At 48.3% G+C, this 15,699-nt stretch overlaps 1 protein-coding gene across 1 annotated transcript; it reads right to left on the reverse strand.

Moving 5' to 3' along the window:
- Positions 1-764: 764 nt before the first annotated feature.
- On the reverse strand, positions 765-12,786 carry LOC118398264 (proteasome subunit beta type-2-like). Its single transcript, XM_035793432.1, has 6 exons — positions 12,595-12,786; positions 11,688-11,810; positions 11,434-11,504; positions 1,666-1,828; positions 1,340-1,389; positions 765-987 (listed from the first exon to the last, which is right to left on the reverse strand). Exons 1-6 carry the CDS (start codon positions 12,683-12,685, stop codon positions 859-861), a joined length of 627 nt encoding a protein of 208 aa, XP_035649325.1. The 5' UTR covers positions 12,686-12,786; the 3' UTR covers positions 765-858.
- Between the last annotated feature and the right edge of the window lie 2,913 nt (positions 12,787-15,699).

A 15,699-nucleotide genomic window follows, 5' to 3' on the forward strand; every position in this document is an offset into this window, starting at 1 on the left:
TGGGAGACCACCGCGACACCAGTGCACAACACCGCACCTCAGCTTCCGTCCCTCTCCCCCCATCTGTTAAACTACCTCTCTTATCTGCTTGTTCTCTACACCTCCTTACCTGCCCCCTCCCTCCACATTACCCCAAGTATCAATTCCCCCATCCTATCTCCCTGTGACCTACCCCCTCCCCCTCCTTTCCTATATCTGACACTCAGCAGGGTTGTTCTCCATCTCTCTGTGCCTCCAGGCAAACATATGCTGCTCTTCCCATCAGATTCCGGTGTGTTTGGGAGAGGAGGGATTGTTTAATGTTTATTAATCACCTGTCTGCGGTAAAGGAAGAGAGAGAGAGAGGAGTTGGAGACACTGGCTTAGTATTCACTATTCCAGCTGTAGAGGTTACATTTTTCCTGAATGTAGAGGTAAATTAGGATTATAAGTGATGTGACAGCTAGGTAAATGAGTTTATGCTATGTATTTAACATAACACTTAAATATACTGTGCGCGCAATACAAGCATAACATTTGGTACTTAACTCATGCTCCAAGTCTTTTGAAATGACCCACATGTTACTGAGGTACATCACTTAAAAATAGCAATAAACAAAAACCCATTTTATATGGCTTTTCACTTTCACTCGTGGTTGACTATGCACGTACACAACACATACAGAGAGAGGCACACAGAAGACAAGACAGACTGCAGAGTACACAGCCAGAAGGCTGTTCTCTTGATAGGGGACACAGAGGAAAGCACCACGAGGACAAAGATATCTCAACGGTGTGTCACGTTTTATTGGAACAAAAAGAGCAAAGGTCTAGGGTACAGAAGGGAAAATATGTGGGCATTAGGGGTAAGCAGTGAGCTTAGGAACTTGGCGCCGGAGCAGGGAGCTTGGCGCCCACGGGCATAAGCTTCTCCAAGTCATGGATGCCTTCCGTGTCAATCAAACGGACGGTGAAGGAGGGCAGGTTGAGGATGAAGCGCTTGTTCAGCTGGAGGAGACAGAGAGAGGAGAGTTAGATCATGAGTCTTTTCATGCCAATGCACAGAGCAGCACTAGAATATAGGAGAAAACAAAGCTATGTTCCTGTTATATAGGTGAAATCAGTTCATTGAACAGTTCTCGCTAAATGTAGTTTTCCTAAATTAGAGACGTCTCAATTTGATCAATTCAAGTAACTTGCATCCGACTGCTGTGTGGGAAATGATTCAACTACAACGTGCATCACAACAACATCTCCAAACGTGATGAACTTTAAACCAACTAATGAGGTGGTGATGAAGCCCACCGCCGTCATTCAGTTCGCCCTAAAACAGAGAGAGAAAAGAAAAAAAAGAGCTCACCTCCTCGACGCACTTCTTCAGTAGGTCCACGGCTTCATCGCGAGTCAGATCTGAAGCACCAGAGAGATTCGAGAGCGGGAGACGGGAATCAAAAGAGAGCAATATGACTCACTGCACATCCCGATCAAGTTTAACTTCAACACAAGAACTCTTCAATCATTTACCATTTCAATTCTGTTAAGTGTTGAGAGAGCACGAAGAACACAGCCAAAGGAACAGGGGAAACAGACAAAGAGGTTAAGAACAGGAGGAGGCAGAAAGAGGAGATGGAGGGCAATAAAATAGAGGAATGGTAAAAAGACGGGATAGAGAACGAGGGATCCCACCTGGTCTGTAGTAGCGGTCGAGGATAGACAGGGTGAGGTAGGCTCCGTAGCCGTGGGCAGCGAAGGGGGCCTTGGCCAGAGCAGACAGGTGATCCATGTAGTAGAGCCCTGGGCCGTCCGTCTCATCAAACCCAGCCAGCAACAGGTTCACATGGTACGGAGTCTGGCGAGAGAGGCATTGGTCAGCGAAGGTGTGGAAAGCAACTGTGATTATTATCGCGACATTATGCTATTATCGCGATACGAAGACATTATCGTGTGATGACAATGTTCTCATGATGGAGATGTAAGGAAGGACGATGAACTAAATGATCACACACACGATGCAGTCCTTCGCCCACATCCGAACAACAAGGTCCAGTTTTCCATTCCTTCGTTATGACCGTCCAAGGCTGATGCTCCGACAGCGACCAATAGTCAGTACCATAGAGACTAATCGATTTAATATCGCACGCCAACGATTTCTCTCTATGGTCAGCACATTAAACTATCATTGCAATAAGCTGGGTGAACGACACTTTGAAGAGGCAGCTTATGATTAAGACCACAACAGAAGGCAAATAAAATGTAGTTTCTTTTCAGCTCGCTCAAACGTCGCCGCACCCAAATATCGGCTGTGATTTGGAAGTTAACAAAATAGGAGATTAAACAACAATAGCGGCGCAAAAGTATGGGGAGGGTGTGAAACTGCCGTGACATGGAGGGGGGCTAGGTGGTTTGGGTGTTGGGGGGAGGGGGGGGTCATGGTGTCACCAGCAGTATGACATCTGCTGGGAGGTGGCACCCCCGCTGCTCCCTCCATCACCCCCCCCCCACACACACACACCCACCTCCACCCTGGAGTAACGCCAAGGCTCATTAAAAACTTCTGTAGTCTCTCTCTCTCTCTCCTTCCCTCTCCCTTAAATTACTTATTTTATCCTTCTAGCCACTCCGTTTCAATGAGCTCTTTTACACGCTCGCAATACTCCTCTTTCGCCATCCTCCCTCCTTGCTATAATCCCTCTAATCAGGACAAATTGAAGTTTCAGAAACCAGTCATGGTGTGAAACTAGTCATTCGACAATTGTAGAGTTTCCGTTTAAAAGGAGTCAAACCTACCGATGCTATGAAGTGAATGCTAAAAATCAGCAGCGAAGCGTTGCACATGAACCCATTCCTAGAATAGAGAGAGAGACAGTGGATGTCTAATGTGACATCTTCTGAGCTGCAGTAACCTGCTGTAATCTGAACACCTGCCCCAAGTATCAATGTGTGTTAGACACTTCTACCAGGGGAAAGAAAGGCCGACTTGCCATGCTCCCTGTGGAGAGGGGTTGTGTGTGTGTGTGTGTGTCTCGCCAGGCCATGCCTGAACCCATTGGTGTACCACGGAACACCCCAGTGGCATCACCCCCACCCACACGAGCGACACCAGTCTCACAGGTTACAACGTAACAATACAGCGCAGGAGATGGCATCAAAATAACCCTTCCTCCCAGTGTCACCTCAGAGGGCACCAACAACCGGGCAGCAGGCTCCTTAAATCCTGCACCAGACCTCACGCCAAGTCACAAACACACAACACATACATGTTCAAAAGAACCTCATAAAACACACAGAGAGATGGTCTGTCTAATATTCATTCAACTAAAAGGATGTACGGTTAGTTCTGGTGATGAAAGAAGTGAACCGTAGTAAATCAACCCAACCCCTCTCCCTCTCCTCTTCCACGTGCCAGCCCCCCCCCCCTCTCCGTGCACCGCGCCCACCCTCCCCCTCTCCGTGCACCGCGCCCACCCCTCTCCGTGCACCGCGCCCACCCCTCTCCGTGCACAGCGCCCTCCCTCCCTCTCCGTGCGCCCCCTTCTCTCCGTGCACCGCCCCCCCCTCTCTCCGTGCACCGCGCCCCCCTCTCTCTCCGTGCACCGCGCCCTCCCTCTCCGTGCACCCCCTCCCTCTCTCTCCGCGCACCGCGCCCTCCCTCCCTCTCCGTGCACCGCACCCACCCCTCTCTCCGCGCCCTCCCTCCCTCTCCGTGCACCCCTCCCTCTCCGTGCACCCCCTCCCACCCCCCTCTCCCGCACTCTCCGCCCCTCCCTCTCTCTCCGCGCACCCACCCCCTCTCTCCCTCTCCGTGCCTTTCCCTCCCGTGCCCTCCCTCTCCGTGCCTTCCCTCCCTCCCTCTCCGTGCCCTCCCTCCCTCTCCGTGCACCGCGCCTTCCCTCCCTCCCTCTCCGCGCCCTCCCTTCCTTCCTCCCTCCCTGCGCACCGCACCCTCCCTCCCCGTGCACAGCGCCCTCCTCTCTCCATGCACCGCGCCCCCTCTCTTTCCGTGCACCGCGCCCCCTCTCTCCGCGCCCCAACCTCTCCGCGCCCAACCTCTCCCTCCCCCCCTCTCCGCGCACCGCGCCTCCCTCTCCCCGTGCACCCCCCTCTCTCCGCGCACCCCATCCCTCTCCGTGCACCGCGCCCCCCCCTGTCTCCGTGCACCGCGTGCTCCCCTCTCTTTCCGTGCACCCCCCCCTCTCTCCACGCACCCGCCCTCCCCCCCCTCTCCGCGCACCGCGCCCCCCTCTCCGCGCCCCTCCCTCTCCGCGCCCCCATCCCTCTCCCCACCCCATCCCCTCTCCGCGCACCTGCGCCCTCCCCTCCCTCTCCCGCGCACCGCCCTCCCTCTCCGTGCACCCCCTCCCTCTCTCCGCGCACCCTCCCCCCTCTCCGTGCACCGCGCCCCCCCTCTCCGCGCCCCACCCCCCTCTCCGCGCCCTCCCTCCCCTCCGCTCCCTCCCTCTCCGTGCACCCCCTCCCTCCCTCTCCGCGCCCTCCCTGCGCCTTCCCTCCCCCCTCTCTCCGCGCACCTCCCCCCCTCTCCGCGCCCTCCCTCCATCTCCGTGCACCCCCCTCTCCGTGCCCGCCCCCCCTCCTCCGCGCCCCCTCCCCCTCTCTGCGCACCGTGCCCTCCCCCTCTGTGCACTCCCTCCCTCTCCGTGCACCGCGCCCCCCTCTCTGTGCACCGTGCCCTCCCTCCCCTCTCTCCGCGCCCTCCCTCCCCCCCTCTCCGTGCCCCCCTCTCTCTGTGCCCCCTCCCTCCCCGTGCCCCCCCTCTCTGTGCACCTTGCCCTCCCCCTCTCTGTGCACCGTGCCCTCCCCTCCCCCCTCTCTGTGCACCGTGCCCTCCTCTCTGTGCACCGTGCCCCCCTCTCTGTGCACCGTGCCCCCCCTCTCTGTGCACCGTGCCCTCCCTCCCCCCTCTCTGTGCACCGTGCCCTCCCCCCTCTTTGTGCACCGTGCCCTCCCCCCCTCTTTGTGCACCGTGCCCCCCCCTCTCTGTGCACCGTGCCCTCCCCCCTCTCTGTGCACCGTGCCCTCCCCCCCCTCTCTGTGCACCGTGCCCTCCCTCCCCCTCTCTGTGCACCGTGCCCTCCCCCCTCTCTGTGTGCACCGTGCCCTCCCCCCCTCTCTGTGTGCACCGTGCCCTCCCTCCCCCCTCTCTGTGCACCGTGCCCTCCCTCCCCCTCTCTGTGCACCGAGCCCTCCCTCCCCCTCTGTGTGCACCGTGCCCTCCCTCCCCCTCTCTGTGCACCGAGCCCTCCCTCCCCCCTCTCTGTGCACCGTGCCCTCCCTCCCCCTCTCTGTGCACCGTGCCCTCCCTCCCCCCTCTCTGTGCACCGTGCCCTCCCTCTCTGTGCACCGTGCCCTCCCTCCCCCTCTCTGTGCACCGTGCCCTCCCCCCCCCTCTCTGTGCACCGTGCCCTCCCTCCCCCCTCTCTGTGCACCGTGCCCTCCCTCCCCCCTCTCTGTGCACCGTGCCCCCCCCCTCTCTGTGCACCGTGCCCTCCCTCCCCCTCTCTGTGCACCGTGCCCTCCCTCCCCCCTCTCTGTGCACCGTGCCCTCCCTCCCCCCTCTCTGTGCACCGTGCCCTCCCTCCCCCTCTCTGTGCACCGTGCCCCCCCCTCTCTGTGCACCGTGCCCTCCCCCCTCTCTGTGCACCGTGCCCTCCCCCTCTCTGTGCACCGTGCCCTCCCCTCTCTGTGCACCGTGCCCTCCCCTCTCTGTGCACCGTGCCCTCCCCTCTCTGTGCACCGTGCCCTCCCCCTCTCTGTGCACCGTGCCCCTCCCCCCTCTCTGTGCACCGTGCCCTCCCTCCCCCTCTCTGTGCACCGTGCCCTCCCTCCCCCTCTCTGGGGACCGTGGAGAGAGGGGGAGGGAGGGCACTGTGCACCGTGCCCTCCCTCCCCCCCTCTCTGTGCACCGTGCCCTCCCTCCCCCCTCTCTTCCTCCCCGTGCCCCAGGACATGTTCTCTTTATTGGCATTTCTCCTCAATGTGCTGTATTAATTGTTCATCTGTGCTGGAACAGGGGAGTCGTGTGCAATATGGCACTAGTAATTATTTGTGCCCGTGCTGTACTAAAAAAAGAAAACCCCATATGTGACGCTAGAACCACAAACTGTTGCTGTGGACTTCTTGCTAAATCTTTAAATAAGCAAGAAGACTTACTTGTTCTTTTGGATACAACCCAAGAGGCGACATCTGACTGAGGTAATGATTTACAAACCCTGTAAAAGACCACTGCCACTGAAATTTGCAGTCCATTTTTACAAATACAGTTTTGAAATACATAATGCAGCTAGTTGATTTCAGGTTTCTTCACAGTTGCTTGCCAGTGTTCTCCATCTTCCCTTCTCTCACACCATCTCTGAAGCTTGGTGCTTACTCCTGGGGTTATCAAGAGGCCCAGTTGTTGTTCTGGATCCCTGGTAGGTACCCAGTGCAAGATCACCCCCCCCAATTCTAAGCTCCAACGCTACCACTTATCCCCCGAGGTTTCGAACCACAAGAGACATCCTCTTCGCTTAACAACGTAGCTCACCTCCATTCAGGTAGACAAGAGAGAAAAAACATGAAATGCTCAGGAAGGAGTGGAAAACATGTTTATGCAACATATTTGCATGTCCATATATTTTGGGGTGGGTGGGAATTGGGGAGCATAGCTAAAGGAAGGTGTGGGATGTCGACCAGAAATTGCTTTAACCAAAATAAAATCTCAATACTTTTGGGAACCCTGCGAGAACTGCGTACGAAAATATATACATAAACAAAGGATATTTTCACCACAGGATAAAAATATATATATATGGTATTACTGCCTTTGGGCAAGCATGTATTTCTGAATATTTTGTAATGTTATCCAATATCTAAAGCACATATTGAACCAGCAGCAGCCTAACTAACACAGACGCTCGCACTCTTCTGTGCCGTGTTGACTTCTGGGTCTAGCTCAAAGCCCTCGGGACTGGCCCCCTCTCCCCCCTCCATATCCCACTCCCTCGGCTCCCACCTCCTTGTGTCCCACATTCCCTTCTCAGCCTCACTAATTGTTTTTTGTAATTATTTTCATCCTTCTGCTATTGTGACAGGCAGCGGCTGCACTCTTCTTAACATATTAACCTCGTCACAACCAGATGAGATTTAGAGGGACGGATACGAGGAGACTTGACTCCTGTGTTCCACACACACACACACACACACACACTTATCTCCAAGGAGTGGTAGGACAGGGACCCAGTGGGTTGCGTTACGTTTCTGCCGCAGGTGTTGCGTACCGTTGAGACAAGAGCGACACTTATGCCAATTCACAACATATTGACAAATGTCTCTGGATCAGTCAAAATAGACGCGCTGCCCACATCTCAAACTGATATAGTAGAGGAACACAGAGACAAAACGGGTGGAACATGTGTGCTACACTAGCACGTCACGAAAGCAGACGTTTTTTGTTTGTTAAAAGTTACTACACTGGATGCGGGCCGACATGCCTGTGCCCAATGTTCATCTAAAAACAACGGGAATGACTCATGCTCTGCAAAGGTTAAGTGTCCAGCGTAGGAGGCTCAGACTGAATTCCCACCTGAATGTGTGACAAAGGCTAAGCGGCAAAAGCACAGAGCAACTTAGTGGTAACATAGTAGGCTACACTGGAGAAAATACAAGCATGGGTCCACATTAAATAATGACATTGTCCCATGGTGTCCCTGCTGTAGCTTTACAGCCATGCACAATTATATAGGGGGAAATAGGGTAAGAGTACTGATTAAACCCACTCCCATCTTTGGACTTACATGTAAAACATTTAAAAAAAAAAAAAAATTTATAATCTCGCTTTTAATGCTTCAACCAATTCATCTGGTTATATCCATAACACTTTTTATTCTAAACCAATCAGAGGTTTTATTATTAAGTTATTGACAGTTGTGCAAGTTCCCGATTTCAAAGCTCCAAAGCAAACTTTGGTGTTGAGGGGACCCTCAGATAACATCTTCAGATATTTTTTTGTACTTTCTCAGATAAGTGATCATACTTTAAGGACAATTCATATGCGGATGATGCACATGGTAGCCTATTTCATGGGCATTAATACATTTCTTGCCAATTTAAAATATGGGTTTTTCATGCTAGCAGTCGTGACTGCGTGTCACAGTCTCACAGTAGCAACATAACTTGAGCTAAAAACTGAAACATCTCAGCTTACATTATAAAAATGCATTGTCTTATGTGTCTGTTAAACGAACCTTGCATTGTTATTCCCAGATGCCGTTTTTGTAAATTTGAGATTGATCTTAGCTGGACTTAAACGGTAAAGGACATAAAAAGCATTCCCTCTATTTATAATGGAAATAAATAAATATTGGAGGGTGTCTAATCAAAAAGGCATATTTTGATCAATGGGGAAATAATATGTTAATTGTGTAGATACTCCTCTAAGAACACCAATGGTGCAAACTAGGGATGCACGATATATCGGTGAACATATCGGAATCAGACGATATTAGCTAAAAATGCAAACGTCGGTATCGGCCCGATGTCTAGTTTAACGCCGATGTTAAAAACCGATGTCAAAACTACCGTGCCTACCTATATAATAATGTACGTAATGACGCCACGTCAAATTTTGCGCTACAGGTGCAACATAGCATTCCTAACCTAGCCCACGATGTCTGCTGTGTGGATCGAGCAGTCAACAAGTTGAGCAGTCATTTGAAAGACTACAACAATTTCAGAGAGACAACTCAAAGGGGAAATCCCTTGACAGTGGAACGTTCTCTGTCGTCTGTGATGTTGGCTTTCGCTGACTGGTCGAGCACCAGTACACACTTCCAAGTGTGCTATTTTTCAGATGTTGCCCTACTGGGGTTACACAGGAATAGCGTCACTGCTATTAGCTTCACGACATACATACATATTATGGAAAATTGTTTGGGTCTTTGCATGTCAAAAAAATATACAGTAGCACTGTAAAGATACAGTAGCACAGTGTCTCCTGACCCCTCCTGTCTCAGCCTCCAGTATTTATGCTGCAGTAGTTTATGTGTCGGGGGGCTAGGGTCAGTTTGTTATATCTGGAGTACTTCTCCTGTCCTATTCGGTGTCCTGTGTGAATCTAAGTGTGCGTTTTCTAATTCTCTCCTTCTCTCTTTCTTTCTCTCTCTCGGAGGACCTGAGCCCTAGGACCATGCCCCAGGACTACCTGACATGATGACTCCTTGCTGTCCCCAGTCCACCTGGCCATGCTGCTGCTCCAGTTTCAACTGGCCTGGGCCCTAGGACCATGTCCCAGGACTAACTGACATGATGACTCCTTGCTGTCCCCAGTCCACCTGGCCATGCTGCTGCTCCAGTTTCAACTGTTCTGCCTCACTATTATTCAACCATGCTGGTCATTTATGAACATTTGAACATCTTGGCCACGTTCTGTTATAATCTCCACCCGGCACAGCCAGAAGAGGACTGGCCACCCCACATATGCTCTCTCTAATTCTCTCTTTCTTTCTCTCTCTCGGAGGACCTGAGCCCTAGGACCGTGCCCCAGGACTACCTGACATGATGACTCCTTGCTGTCCCCAGTCCACCTGGCCATGCTGCTGCTCCAGTTTCAACTGTTCTGCCTCACTATTATTCAACCATGCTGGTCATTTATGAACATTTGAACATCTTGGTCATGTTCTGTTATAATCTCTACCCGGCACAGCCAGAAGAGGACTGGCCACCCCACATAGCCCGGTTCCTCTCTAGGTTTCTTCCTAGGTTTTGGCCTTTCTAGGGAGTTTTTCCTAGCCACCGTGCTTTTACACCTGCATTGTTTGCTGTTTGGGGTTTTAGGCTGGGTTTCTGTACAGCACTTTGAGATATCAGCTGATGTACGAAGGGCTATATAAATAAATTTGATTTGATTTGATTCAAAGCTGTACAAAAAAAGTCAGCAAACACCGGCCACGAACGAAGTGTTAACAATACCGCGTTGGTAATAAATCATTTGTTCGACCGCAACTTCTGGGGTAGCTAGCTTTAGCTTGGTACTTAGCTAGCACCAATGCAACCAGCCTGAAAACAATGACCAGTAGAACCTGCAGTCATTTTCATTAGTCTTAGCAATGATTTAGGAATTCATGTGAGTAGGTATTAGCTAGGTGGCCACTTGTTGTTCACCTATTGAAATTGAACTTCATTTCATGAAAATAAATAGCTAGTCAGCTACTTAACCCTGTTGCCCAAAGCTACCGTTATAAGCAGCCAGCAAGCTTCATTTGGCTAGTGAAGCTCGACCTGACGGGGGTATGTGTTGTGAAGCTTGCCACACTAAGGATTAGGCACAATAGTGGAATTTGCTGTTTGCCTTCAGAATAAAAGTATGTCATTGACAATTATGCAAAGGAATACAAGTAGTAGAATTGAACCATACTGTTATTTTGAAGGCTAACCGCAAAGTCCACTGTTGTGGCTAATCCTTATTGTGACTAGCTTCACGTAGATGGGTCCGACCACCATTAATCAAATAAGAACTGTCTTATAAATCAGGGTTATTTTAGATGACACCTGAATTTGAAGGTATGCCTTGAAATACATCCACAGGTACACCTCTAATTGACTCAAATGATGTCAATTAGCCTATCAGAAGCTTCTAAAGCCAGGACATCATTTTCTGGACTTTTCCAAGCTGTTTAAAGGCACAGTCAACTTAGTGTATGTAAACTTCTGACCCACTGGAATTGTGATACAGTGAATTATAAGTGAAATAATCTGTCTGCAAATAATTGTTGGGAAAATTACTTAGGACATCTACTTTGCATATGACACAACAGACTTTGTTGGACAACAAGACATTTGTGGAGTGGTTGAAAAGCGAGTTTTAATGACTCCAACCTAAGTGTATGTAAACTTCTGACTTCAACTATATTTTGTGTGGACCTCCCACTTTGACTCGGGATAGCACGCAGTCTATTAGGGTGAAATTCACAGTGTGGTGAAAGTGCATGATAATGAGCTTGATGCTCCTTACTAATAAACATCAAGGGTCTTATTCTGGTGACATGATGATCAATGCTTGGCTGTTTGACAAATTAAAATAATCTTGCTTTTATCTTAAATAACCTTATGTAGGCTATCCTACATGCACTGTATCTGCGAGCTGTTGACTACAGCGCACATGTCAAAACCAGAGTGGGCACATTTGCTATATAGCACAACAGTTTGTGACAAAACCATCGGAAGAATTGAAAATGCAATGGCAACACATTTAAAAAGTTGGAAAGTAATCCCAAAAGTATTTTTTTGTGCACTAAGTCATCACGCACAGCCTGTTATCCACAACTAGTCTGTTTTATGGAAAAATCTCTGGTGGGAAAACGTGCACATCGATTTATGCAGACTTGAGAATATGTGCATAGAAACCTGTTGCCAATTGGATGGAATCTTCACTAGTGTCTGATTTGTTAGGCAAATAATTACCCTGCTTCGAAGGTAGTCTGCAAGGTTCTTGCGTGTGAAGTTGGCTGCCGCTTTTGGACTGAGTTCATAACCTGAAAGACAAGAGAGTCAAACGAAAGGAATGTCCATTACAAGACACACATAACCATGGAAACACCGTAATTCAAATCTAACATCTATATTTTAAATCAAGATTAGAAGCGTAGCGGTGCCATGAATAATAGGGCTACTAGGTCATCTTTAATTTGACACTAGAGAAACACAAGAGAACTTACCGTTTCTCATTTTGTAGAGCTGAATATTCTTCTGGATGTACTCTGCAAACTGCACTGTGTCACCTGCCTCTCCCACACAAAGCAATAGAATCTTGTCACTCAGCTTGAACATCTTGTCTTGGTCTGAGGGCATAGACAAGGTGTTAGTTATTCAAATCACACACACCAGTGATATGTTCAACATGATGCATGGAAATACTAAAGAAAAAGAATACACAATTTCCCTAAAAATGTTTGATTACAAATATTTTTCAGATTTTTTGACTGAGGAAAATATTGCAAGTAATTTTTATAGTAATCTGGACCTACTTGTGTGTGCACTCCTTGCCGAATTCCACTTTCACAATTCGAATAATCAAACTACCTAGTTGGCTGGCTAACACACTAGCTAGCCTTTTTACCTATCTAACAAGTCTGTAAAACACCGTTTTGAGTTTGTGAACATGCAAGTTAACAAGCTAGGTAGACAGTCCAACGCGATTGTTCCCAACACATTTAGTCGCGTGAACAGTTAAAATCGTGCAAGATATACAGATAGCTAGCGTTAGGTGAGAACTGAAAGCAGAGATACTGTTCTAACATTTATGCTGGAAGCCACATCAGTTAGCTAAGAGCGTGTGCTTTTCCGATCTCGACTCATTAGCCAATGAGAAAGGAAGCTCGCTAGTTAGCTAACTAACTATTTAGCTCAAACAGCAATGTTAGCTAGTTAGGCTAGAATGCTTAATTAACACAACCATTCTAACTAGTAAGTTAACATATGACTCAAAACGGAAATGTATGAGACAAATATGTTGGACCTTTTACTAACTTTAAACATTTTATGAATTAGTTCATGGCCAACAAAAGCCGGTTAAATAGCTAGTTGGCTAACTGCAAACGAGCGATGTCATAGTCATAACGTTACCCTGTTTCATCTGAATGATGCTGTTGGCGGCAATATTATCAGCAGCAACCAGGACAAAGTCTTGTCCCTGAATCCCGATCAAATATTCCATACTGTAATTTATGGGTAACAATTTTAAAGAAGTTTGGCCTGAGCAACAACTCAAACTCGTTCGTACACTAAGATTACGCAGCAAAACTGTAATAATTGGCGCAAGATGTTGACGTCATGATATATGAAGCTTTTCCCCTTCTCATGTGACCCGGGTCTGGTGCCACTGAAAGCCAACTGCAAATCAGAGCCCTCTGTTGAAAATTATTAATGTACCACGGTCTATCTCTGGAATATACAGACTACTTTATTTTAATTGAAGTGGGGTGTTTAATAGCCTAAAGCAAGGTAAAAAAACAAAAACAAAGACACATAAAAAAAATTGAACACATTTTAGTCATTTATTAGACGCTTTTATCCAGAGCGATTTACAGGAGCCATTATGGTTAAGTGCCTTACTCAAGGGCACATCGACAAATGTTCCACCTATTCAGCCAGGGATTTGAACCAGAGACCTTTCGATTACTGGCCCAACACTCTTAACCGGTAGGATGGTGCTAGGCTTAACACACACACACACACACACACACACACACACACACACACACACACACACACACACACACACACACACACACACACACACACTAAAAGCATTTTTGGATTATGCAACCATCTTTTTTAATCATATACTTTATCTTTTTATTGAGTTTGAAATCAGTTTGCTCTGTTTTTCTGTTCTCTGTTGATTGCTCTTTCAGTTTGTTCTTTCCAACCCTCCAAACCTCCCAACTCTGTAGCTTGTTGAAGGCAGGTTAGAAAATTATCAACAGTCAGGTTAGAAAGCCATAAACACACAATTTGCAAATGGATTTAAACTGTGTGCAGAAATCTCAGCATTACTCATCATTAGTTTTCTGTCTCTCTGGGCTCTGTCAACCTCCAGTTTGAGCTCTCTGAAATGCACCTTTTGTAACATTAGAAATTGCTATGCAGTTGCTCAAGCTCCGACTGTCAGGCACCCTTTGTAGGATTGTGTATTTTTAACAAGTTATTCATATCTACTTGTCACAATGAGTGAGAGTTATAGATGTAGAGATGTGAGGAGTTTTTTTGTGCACAAGCTACACTCAAACTGGGTGCTAGAGTTATTGATTTACAATTCTGATGTGTTTTGGCAGGCTGACTTTGGAAGCTGGATACTTTATACTCATTTTCATATTTCTCTCTCTCCTCTCCTATTTCACTCTCGGCAGTTGTCGCTGGTTCAGCTTGACTGCTTCGTTAGGGCTCATCATTTGCATTCAGATTAATTATCTAATTACCGACAAATGTCCGGCGGCCACCCCACACTCCGGCTCGTCAGCTCTGAGCCTGTAATTATTTTAATCATTTACTTTCATCTGGAGCGTTCCTGCCATACTCCTGTGTTTAGAGGCCATTCTTAATTACCCTGCCCAGACACTCTTCTCCTCTTTTCGTGAAAAAGAGGGGGAAGGAGGGAGAGAGAGAGAGAGAGAGAGAGAGAGAGAGAGAGAGAGAGAGAGAGAGAGAGAGAGAGAGAGAGAGCCCAGTGGGGACATGATCCAGGAGCACTGACAGCACAGAGGAAGCTCTCTCAGCTCTTCTGGTTGTTCATCCCCTTCTTCATACTCTCTCTTTCTTTATATCTCTAACCCCTTTCTCTCTGCACATCCCCCCCTTCCCAACTTCCTCCTCTCTTTCTTTCCTCTCCACATCCCCCCCCCACACACACACACACACACACACACTACTATCGCACCCCTTCCCCCCTATACTTCCTCCCTTTTCCCTTTATCGCAAGCACACACAGGAATCGCCCCTGGGCTTCAGTGCTCTGACTGCTAATACACTGACACACTCACAGAAAGCGAGAGGAGAGAGAGAGAGAGAGAGAGAGAGAGAGAGAGAGAGAGAGAGAGAGAGAGAGAGAGAGAGAGAGAAGCGAGAGCGACTAGATCAGAGTGGGGCGCACACGCACACTGTTTATGGCACACATCCCAATGCACACATCTTTCCACTATCTGCCCGGAAAATCTATACACCTCTCTGTCTCTCTATACTTTATTTAGACAGCCATCAGCCAGCCTGTTCCATCTCTCAGTCTGGTTCCTGCCCAACACATGAGAGATGGGTCAACTCCCCCGTGGCCACTCAGTAATGATGCTCTCACTGAACCCTTAAGCGAGATACACTCACCCTGACTGCTCTTGTTAAAGAAAAAAAGATACAAGCTGTGTAATTGGGCTCTTGAATATTTAAGTTAGCCCGGGATGAAAGTTTAATGAAAAGATGATTATCTACCAGTTTATCACACTATTTCATCTTTCATTTTATTCACTCACTGGCTGTTGCAGCACTCACTGTCCGTTTTTGGCAGCGGTGGCTACAGCAGAGGCTCACGGGTTGAAACCGCACGAGCCAGCAAGTAGAATATTAGGAATTATATTAGTGAACAGAGCAGATGTATTTAAAAAAATATATGTATCTTCACAAACCACTAAATCGAACTTTCTAACACACAGATACAAACACACACACTTGTGTTTGATCATACATGTTGCTGTCATTTAGTCTTATTGTTTGTATCTATAGGGGGAATTAATCATTTTTTGTTGCCAGAAATGGTGTGAAAAGCGGACAATGTTGTGCTTTGACAGACATAGCATTTTAGCCAAACCCCAGTGGGATACGCGACGGAGTTAGGGAGGATTATGTATGGACCCAACTTGCCCTAAGGGGAGAGCTGCTGGAATGGGACATAGTTTGAACGACAGAGATTAGCAATCAATGTGCATGGTGCAAACAATTTGAGGGAATATCCTACACGGGCTAAAGCCCCCCGTTTCAATTTACAAAAAAATATGCTTGTCTTTTTCTTAACACTAAAAATATTTAAAAAACAGCCTGGAAATTAGGTTGTGGCTGTGCAGGCTGTGCAGGCTGTGAGGCTCAAGCATTTTGACATGGTTCAATTTACAGAGATAAGATTCTTGACCTTCACACACAGACTTTCCTTTGTGAATGTAGACAACATCAGCATATATTTGTGCG

The sequence above is a fragment of the Oncorhynchus keta genome, chromosome 19, assembly GCF_023373465.1.
Source record: "Oncorhynchus keta strain PuntledgeMale-10-30-2019 chromosome 19, Oket_V2, whole genome shotgun sequence".
Taxonomy (NCBI): domain Eukaryota; kingdom Metazoa; phylum Chordata; class Actinopteri; order Salmoniformes; family Salmonidae; genus Oncorhynchus; species Oncorhynchus keta.

What these genes read in the sequence shown, in the direction of transcription:
- LOC118398264 (XM_035793432.1), bottom strand. Translation starts at nt 12,685, where the DNA reads ATGGAATATTTGATCGGGATTCAGGGACAAGACTTTGTCCTGGTTGCT. An exon ending in CATCATTCAGATGAAACAGG is followed by an intron (nt 11,811 to 12,594) that starts GTAACGTTATGA and finishes CTATGCCCTCAG; the next exon opens with ACCAAGACAAGATGTTCAAG. An exon ending in GCTCTACAAAATGAGAAACG is followed by an intron (nt 11,505 to 11,687) that starts GTAAGTTCTCTT and finishes CTTGTCTTTCAG; the next exon opens with GTTATGAACTCAGTCCAAAA.